Source organism: Lottia gigantea (assembly GCF_000327385.1).
Source record: "Lottia gigantea unplaced genomic scaffold LOTGIsca_9, whole genome shotgun sequence".
NCBI classification, from domain to species: domain Eukaryota; kingdom Metazoa; phylum Mollusca; class Gastropoda; family Lottiidae; genus Lottia; species Lottia gigantea.
In genome coordinates this window covers 2,730,900-2,739,846 of record NW_008710950.1, presented here as the reverse complement: position 1 = coordinate 2,739,846, position 8,947 = coordinate 2,730,900, and the positions used below count along the sequence as shown (strand labels likewise).

General features: G+C 31.4%; 2 protein-coding genes across 2 annotated transcripts in view; one reads left to right on the top strand and one right to left on the bottom strand.

The window, feature by feature from the left end:
• Positions 1–4,326, top strand: part of LOTGIDRAFT_177660 (hypothetical protein) — a gene marked incomplete at both ends in the record, with an annotated part of 5,077 nt that extends 751 nt beyond the window's left edge. The window contains 4 exons of the mRNA XM_009068329.1: positions 2,283–2,300; positions 2,466–2,495; positions 3,225–3,307; positions 4,236–4,326. Of these exons, the coding sequence (XP_009066577.1) occupies positions 2,283–2,300; positions 2,466–2,495; positions 3,225–3,307; positions 4,236–4,326 (222 nt within the window). The remainder of the gene's footprint in view (positions 1–2,282; positions 2,301–2,465; positions 2,496–3,224; positions 3,308–4,235) is intronic.
• A 114-nt stretch (positions 4,327–4,440) lies between these two features.
• LOTGIDRAFT_229807 (hypothetical protein) lies at positions 4,441–8,391 on the bottom strand. Its single transcript, XM_009068328.1, has 4 exons — positions 8,146–8,391; positions 6,098–6,335; positions 5,780–5,858; positions 4,441–5,115 (listed from the first exon to the last, which is right to left on the bottom strand). Exons 1-4 carry the CDS (start codon positions 8,226–8,228, stop codon positions 4,979–4,981), a joined length of 537 nt encoding a protein of 178 aa, XP_009066576.1. The 5' UTR covers positions 8,229–8,391; the 3' UTR covers positions 4,441–4,978.
• Between the last annotated feature and the right edge of the window lie 556 nt (positions 8,392–8,947).

The following is an 8,947-nucleotide window of genomic DNA, read 5'->3' as shown; positions in this document are numbered from 1 at the left end:
CACAATGCTTTAGCATAATATAATAGTATATAATATTTCATTATTAATATACAATATATATACATGTAAATGTAAAATAAAAATTATGAATCCATTNTGAGTTAAATTAATCAATTAATGTATATTTGGACATATTTGCATAAATTAAATAGCAAAGAAAATGTATTTGCATTATTGTAACTTAGTGCATTAACTTATTATTACATGATATACAAACATTATATACATAATTTGTAAAAATTTAATATACGAAAACATTTTTTGATTAACAGATATGGAAAGAATATTTGTACATATAAATTAGCCTAGTATTGTCCTTTCACGTTCATGGAATAGTTTCTTCTTAATTAGCTCTATTCTAGCCTAGTGCTACACCAACACAGAATGCAAGTGCTAGAGTAGACCACACTCAGACTGTCACCAGTAGACATTTTGGTAGTAATTTGGCTTATACACAGTGGTTTCCCCCGTTTTCAATTTCCACTCTTATATACAGTGGTGTAACGTATTTTCGTGCATATATAAATAAGGATTCAACACCGCATTTTGTCAAAAATAAAAAATATATGTCTTAAAAGTTTCCTCAGATATTCTATAAAATAGTTAAATTGGTTTGTTTCGATTTTCTTTATGAATACCCCATTTTGGCCCATATTTCATGAGTAACAAACTCGACAACGGCAGCAAAATGCGTCACTTATTTTCGTGATCTATAAATAATATATAATTAACTTTTCTCTATATTTATCTTTAATAATATTTCATTGAATGTTATGACAATTCCTTCAAAGATAAATAATTTTAAAAAAAAATTGACTGAGAAAATGAGATAAGTAAAATGTAAGAGTGATTTATTGCTGAAAGTCATTGAAATTACATATGAATATGGCCCACATTATGTTCCATAGAATTTTTCTGCTGACATGGTATCCGCTAATTTGTCACTTGACATTGTTTGCTGGAATATATTCTAGCAGATGACACTTGGAATTCCGATTACAGCTAGCGATTATAAGGAAATTCAGCCGATAAAAAATTGTGACGTTTGAAAAGATTGATGACTAAATTATTGAAATTAATTAATAAAAAGATTAACTAAGGTGTATATGAGAACTGGTTTTGCCTTACTTTTATTTGTAACAGGTCTATGTAAGAAGTACTACAAATTTCCATTTTGCTTTGATATGTGAAAGTGACTTCTGTTGAAGAGTAACTTTTTGTCTTTCAACTACCTAATTTCTAATTTAATCAAAAGAATTGATTTTGTTGCAAAGCCGTATTAGATTATATTTTAAGTAAATAAAAATAAATAACTATTATAATACACTTCACAAATCATACCATGCATAGTGCAATTTCAATTACAAATCAGCTATGTTGAACAAGTTGAATGAAAAGATTACCCACTTTTCAGTTTCCTCCCGTCAGTTATTTCCCAATACCCCCATGTAATATGGCAGTGTTTTCAACCCCTCTTTAATCCTAGTGGTTTCCACCCCCTATTCTTAGTTGTTTTTCCTAATAATCTTATGATTAGGTAATTAAAAACCTGTTAACCTATAATCAATTATTATGATGAATAAACACAAGTAATGAATCAGGAAGCCATTGTCATTAATTTTAAGATGCTTTGGAAGTCATTTTCTATAAACAAATCTTTTTTGTTTTCAACAAACCAAATTTTTAGTGGGGTGTCTTACTTCACTCGTCATTATTGATATTGTCATAGAATGGGGAATATGATACAGGTTATGGTCAACTTGACTCTCAACTGAAATTGCCCCAAGTTAAAATCCAGAGGCCATTTTTGCAATTTTTAGGGACCATTTAGACTAATTTTGGGTCCATTTTGGTTAGGTGTCATTGACTATAACCCTATGATACTACTTTCTATTCTATGGGTTAAAATCATCTTTACACATAAACCAATATGGGCCCAAATGCCCAAGTCAAATTGTCCTCCAAAATTACTCTTTAATTTCAACTAAATCGTGCCAAGTTGACTTTAACCCCTCTCTGTCTACATTGTTTACAGAATCGAATTTTGTCATCAATTTCACATGAATTTAGAGTCTTATATTATCTTTGGGTTAATGATGAACACACCAACCACTGGTATTAAGGTTATATTTGTAGATCTGTTTGTGAAATTCTAAGCTGAATTAGCTACAAGAGTAGTATTAGTGCTTATATATTAGTACATTTTAGTACTTAAATAATAGATTACACAGCTCTGACAGTAAAAATTTAAAATTTAACTTAAAGCACTTTTATCATTTCAGACATTAACAGGAAAGGAGGTAAGATTTTAATTTCTGAGATTATTATCCAGATTAAAGTAGGAACAAAATATAGGTTATTGAAAATATTGAATTGTCCAATTATCACAAAGGTTGACATGCTTATCCAGACTTTCATAGCTTTGTGTCAGAACAGTTTTCAAATTCAGTTATTGTTTTTTTCAGATTGAAATTGATATAGAGCCTACAGATAAGGTACCTATGTAGCTTAAATTATTTATTTATTTATTTTACCTTGTATCCCATGGTATACACCCATTTTATAATGCAACACGTATTGTTCATATTGTATCAAAATAAGTTAGGTAATAAGGTAATGTAGATAAATGAGATCTCAACCTAGTGTGACTTATAGAGTTATTAATTATATACATACACTGGTTTGACAGGAGGGATTTTCCAATGATCAGTTTGTGAATTTAAAAAAATGTCTAAATAGTATATTATCAGACCTCACACCAGATTGATTTTCATCCTTAGTTTAGCGAATTAACATAAACTGAAAGGCAAAAGAAACGTCGCGTCTAAAATAAAAGCAGTTACATGTTCTGTGGTCAATAAACTCAATACAATCTATTGAATCTATTGTTCCTCTCTTTTTTTTACCTTAAAGTTCTTTTAACACTGATTTCTTCGAAGCCTCTACTTACATATGTAAGCATTTGAAAATAAGATACATATACATATATGATTTATCAACATGATGTTTCTTTTGCCTTTCCGTATATATTTGTTGGTTTTTTGCAGACTTGGCCAACGTATGTAAAGTTATCTGGTCAACAAGATAGAAACAAATAGTTAATCTGATATTTGTTATATCTTATTTGATATGCTTATAGTTGAGGTCAATTTGAAAATATTAGTTTCTTAAGCAGTAACCACTATCATGTTTTCTGTATTTAATCAGTATCATTTATATGGTAGGTTGACAGAATAAAAGAAAGGGTTGAGGAAAAAGAGGGAATTCCACCACAGCAACAGAGACTTATTTTTAGTGGAAAACAAATGTAAGTATTACATTAGAAAAATTAAAATACGTATAATGATAGCTTGCCAGCAAGGTAATATACGCTGACTGGCAGCTTTGATTTTGAATAAAAATATTTGGCAGCACAGTAACAATCGCTAGTATGAAATATTCAACCTTCAGTCTTACACTTCTTTTGAACATTTTCGATACTGAATAATGAAATCAAGTTTTGTAATATTTCGGCAAGAATCATGCCTTTTAGTGTTTAAGAGCTAAAATTTGAAAGCAATTTCAAGAACTCCCATAAAACATTTTTTATTTTTTGATTTTCGTTAGGATTCATCAAGGGTGATAATAAACAATTATTAACAAAAAAGATTTGTGCCTTCTAAAAATTGAACTCAAGAACAAGAACAAGGGCAATAACTCTGACTAAATATTTTTCGATTCTTCTGATTTTCAATACCTAGGGTTCATCCTCGGTGATTACAAACACTCACACCAAGTTTTGTCAAAATCGGTCAAGAATTGTGCAATATAAGCTCTACATTTCATGTGGGTGTATAAAAACGTAATTGGTTCAGTTCCAATGGAATTTATTAGTCAGAATTATTGATTTGTTAGCTGATTGAACTCATTTTCAATTATCTGTACATTTTTTCAGAATCAATATTTGACATCAGAACTTGGACTGTGTGATTTTCTTAGCCACAAATTGTCATTCTGATAAGCAATATAGAAAGTTAAAATATAGCTCTTTCTCCTGGTCATGCAAATAATTTAAAGACTATTTTGTACATTACTGTTGTTGAGGAAATCAAATTGAAATCCTCGTGAGATCAAATTATGTTCATTATCTCCAAAAGAATCAATCTCCAATAGAATTGGATCAAATTTGATGGTAACATAGAATCGTAAAACTATTATAACGATTATTTATTTACAATCCGAATTTCATGTTTTAGGAATGATGAAAAAACAGCGGCAGATTATAAAGTGATGGGTGGTTCAGTTCTTCATCTAGTGCTAGCTTTACGAGGAGGAGGAGGTAGATAACTGTGATATATTGACTCTTTAATTTGGACAATGACTTTTCTACATGCTTTGTGAAGACCATGGGATATGATCTAACTTGTTTTTCAATCTATACTTAGTTCCAGTTATTATTATGAATCAAAAATGCCATAAAATTTTCAGCCTAAATTTCTGAGGGAAACCGGTTATCATTAAAAAATAAGTTATGTATGATACTGTATGTGTAAGTGTCCTCGTTAATAAAATATGAAATGCATCTTGAGGTGTCCACTAAAATGGTTTGCTCTGAAAGCTTCCTCAACAGATATTTATTTCATCAAAGTCAGTACCGGTTTTTGATACCAAATGTTTGATCCAATCTGGAAACTGACTAAATGGTTAGTATGGGGCTGTGGTCAACGCATATTCTCTGTATTATGTCATACACTGGATCCTTGTGAATCTTGTACTTTGGCATAAGGGGCAAAGAAAATGCTCTTTTTACTCAATTAAAATTTCATTTGAGTTATCTTGGAACAGAAACCTTTATGAGCCACAATCATACCTTGATTTTGAACACTTACTATGTTAGATACACATAACACAAGTAAATATTTTGAGGGTTAAAATATATTCTTTGTTATTGCTTATCAAATTCATTTGCATAAAATACTGTATTCGTTGTTAAGACAAGTCAGTAAGTTAATAAGGAATGAACTGGTTTGTTCACTTTATCTCTACCATTCAGACAATTTAATTCAATAACAACAAAACACTGTAAAATATTTCCACCAGCCTTTTCTACTAATTCACATGCAGCCTTCATACTTCCTATAACAACAACAAAAATACTGTCAATAAATAATGTTAACATTTGTAAAAATGATGTGAAAATTTAACTTTAGTAAATGAAGAAAATCAGAAAAATGCCAATGATAATTTCTTAGATTTATTAATAAACAAATATACCAAATAAACATTATTAGCTTTTTTGACTCTACTAAAGGGATACAGAGCATCAGTCATATTACCCATATTATGAATAGCTGCGAGCTTTATCAGCTGGTAAAGCAAATATTTAGATGCCTTCATTTCAATTTTAAGGTACCTGTATACCAGCTGGTCCATGACAAAATTAATTATAGGATCAGGCAATGCTGTATTTGTTACTCTGGGAAATAGAAAGTTTCCTACTAGAACGTTGATTCATAAATAGGAACAAATTTGGAACATCAGTACAGATGCATGCCCTCTAGAGAGAAATATACTTTATTTGCATAACAATTATATCACATGAGACTATCATATAATTCAGATGTGTTGCCCAACATTAAAATGTCGCAACTCATTATACGATGTCATATGTTGTGATGTCTTAACTTTAGCTACTCCGAGTTCTCCACGACTACCAAGCCGAATTTGAAGTAACAAATGCTATTTACCTTGGAAGTCATATTTCCGAGAGGTAACAAATACAGCATTATTGTGAACTTACCACCAGTTGCTATGAGATCATCTATGATTAATATTTTTTGGTCCTGTTTGATACTGCTCTTTTCAATTTCAAAACTATCCTGCAAAAAATTGTCAAATTATTTTACAACTCATCCATTGAAGGCTCACTTCTTATTAAGGTATCAACTTAACTTTATACCATTATCAATCTGCTATCCAGTACTTAACAGAACCCTCCTAGCTAATTCTGGTTTTAATTTTAAGAAAAAAGAATGAAAATTGTTACTTATGGAAAAATGAACAGGTTATGAAATTATAATATATCTAATGATCTTCAAACAAGATAATCATCACTTACTTCTCCATATTCAAGTTTATAGCTGACTTTATATGTTTCACCTGGTAATTTTCCACTTTTTCTTACTGGAGCAAAACCAATTCCTAGTAGCTGAGCAATGATTGGTCCAAACAGAAATCCTCTTGAATCCAATCCCACTATTAATTCTACATCAGGACTGGTTGATTTGATATGTTCAACAATAAGATCACATAATGTCTTAAAACCATGAACATCTCTCAAAACTGGAAAAATATTTCTGAAATGAAATTAACATTTGCTATTGTTTTAGCTAAGTTAATCAGTAATACTGTTCACAGGTCACAGTCCAATTTTTAGCCTTCACACCATAGCCTATGATATTTAAAACCCCGCATCCCGAGGGAAAGGGATATATCGGACTCATTTGCTTTGTTTTTTTGTTTGAAAAAACAACAAGTAATATAATAAAATAAGGGACGCAACTCTTTAATTTAAAAGTTCATGAACCAGTAAGCTAGACTTACTATTTGTAAAAAGACAATGATCCTGTGACTTTTCCACGAAGAAACCTACTTAACAATACAAATTCTCCAACAATTGTTGCTCCTGATAGTGTTAGGCTACTGGTGTGAACAAATGTCACCTGTCAAGTACATAATTCTTGCAAAGGAGTGCCACTCGTAACTAAAACCGTAGCCAATACAGCCGACGATCATAGGGCTAGACTATATCTATAAGGGATTCTGGAATAAATAATTACAGAGTTGACCACTCGGGTAGTAAATTAAATGAAAATTTGCGAGATTACATGTGTAAAATCCCCGGAATATTAAACGCAATTTCCTGGATATTAAAAATATAGCGATTGATGAAAGATAAAGAAGATGTTACATTTATTCAAGACCAAAATCAACGCCTGAAAATGCATTTTACCTGCCGATTGGGCAGATAATATATGCATTGCATATTTAAAGCCTTGTCTGGTTTCCACAAAGACGAATGAGTTTGATTAAATAGTTAATCGATAACTAAACCCAGTAGATCTACTACTAACGATCTAACTGGGTGAAGTTTATACAAATAAGGCATTCTTTGACTTTCAAACATCAAACTTCCTTTTTAGTTTTTGTAGGGAGGAATAAATAAATTGAATACCAGAAGATATACAGTCGAGTAACCTAATTTCGTGGAAACCTATTATTTGTGGATTTCCGGAAAGGATTAATAATTTACATGAGCGACCTTGCGCGACCTCCGCATTAGTTTGTTTTAATAAACATGGATTATGTCTACAATATCAGCTAGTAGAATGAATTCAGTAGTTTCAATCAAGGTAAAATGTATTAATGTATACTTTGACAAATACAAAATGGCAGATTTCAGTTATTACCAAACGTCACCATTTTTTATCGGCCGAATTTCCTTATAATCCCTAGCCGTAATCGGAATTGTGTCGTCTGCTAGAATGTAGTCCAACGAATGAAGTCACGTGATCAAGTAGCGGATTCCGTGTAAGCAGAAAATTTCTATGGAACACAAACTGGATCATTTTCTTATGTTGTTTCAGTGACTTTTTGCAATAAATCACGCTACGTACCTTATTTTGTCAGTCACTATTTTTTTTTTAAATCGTGGTTCTTTGAAGGAATTGTCACTAGGTATAATGAATTGATATTAAAGATAAATACTAAGAGAAGTTAATTATACCACCCGGTATCCATACAACGTGTTTTTCTAGACTTATTTATAGTTCAAACATTGTACACGAATGTACAGGTGACGCATTCTGCCGCAGTTGCCGAGTTGGTTGCTCATGAAATATGGGTCAAAGTGAAGAATTCATAAAGAAAATCGAAACAAACCAATTTTAATTATTTTGTAGAATATCTGAGGAAACATCTAAGATATAAAAAAAAAATTTAGTTTTATTAACTTTGACGAAATTCGGTGTTGAATCCTTATATCCACGAAAATAGGTTACACCACTGTAGTATATAAAGAAGCAATCGAGTGTGGTGAATCAAATTGAGTAATGATCAAATTAGGTTACATGCAAACTATTATAAGCTATATATTATATTTTCCACCTAAATAATACTCCTTTTTTGGGAAAATCGGGATGAGCTGAAACAAGTGACTTCACTTCTTCTAATCTTTTATTTCCTGACATCGCTGGCTACTCCGGATTGTACTGGTTAACAAAAGTCAGTTCAGATTTTCGTGTAATTGTAATGTACTGTTAAATCAGGGAGTATAGATAGTCACTTCGTTAAATTATTATAGCCGACATTTTGTTATCGTCGACTGTGACGCCATCTAGTGTTAGGCGAAATCGCTCCCTTGTCGTCGTCTTTAACAACTCGTACTAAAACCCCACAGATTCACATAAGAGCATGTTGAACATGGGATTTGGAATTGAATAGGGAATTAAATAAGTGTTCACAAACAAATTTTGACGCGTTTTTTCTAAGTCAAGGGCAATAACTCAAAATCTATTCATTAAAAAATCGTCAAATTCGAATCAAATGATCACACCAAATCTCATTAAAATCAGATGAAAACGTTTTCAAGAACAATGGCAATAACTCATTTTAAGTATTAGGGTTCACCCTTGGGTGATTAAGAATATTGTCAAAATCCGTCAAGAATTGTATCCAGCCCAGCAAAACAGGATTAAGCCCCAGCAAAACCTTCTTCTTTTTAGCAGAGATTGATTCATTTATAGTGTCTTTGTACAAAATCAAAAAGATATAGATTTTGAAAAGTACAAAAGAGTACAAAATTTGAACCCAGTACCAATTCATTCAATTCATTCCTGGCGAAGGGACTGGTTGTGTCTTTTAGAGTGTTTACGAGCAATTGTAGACGGACCAACGGATGGAAATGGGT

Bases quoted from the DNA above. Each gene is read 5' to 3' on its own strand.
- LOTGIDRAFT_229807 (XM_009068328.1), bottom strand. From the start codon at position 8,228: ATGTCAGGAAATAAAAGATTAGAAGAAGTGAAGTCACTTGTTTCAGCT. The intron at 6,336-8,145 runs GTGGAAAATATA...ATTTCATTTCAG, and splicing joins AAAAAAGGAGTATTATTTAG to AAATATTTTTCCAGTTTTGA. The intron at 5,116-5,779 runs GTAAGTTCACAA...TTGTTGTTATAG, and splicing joins TGATCTCATAGCAACTGGTG to GAAGTATGAAGGCTGCATGT.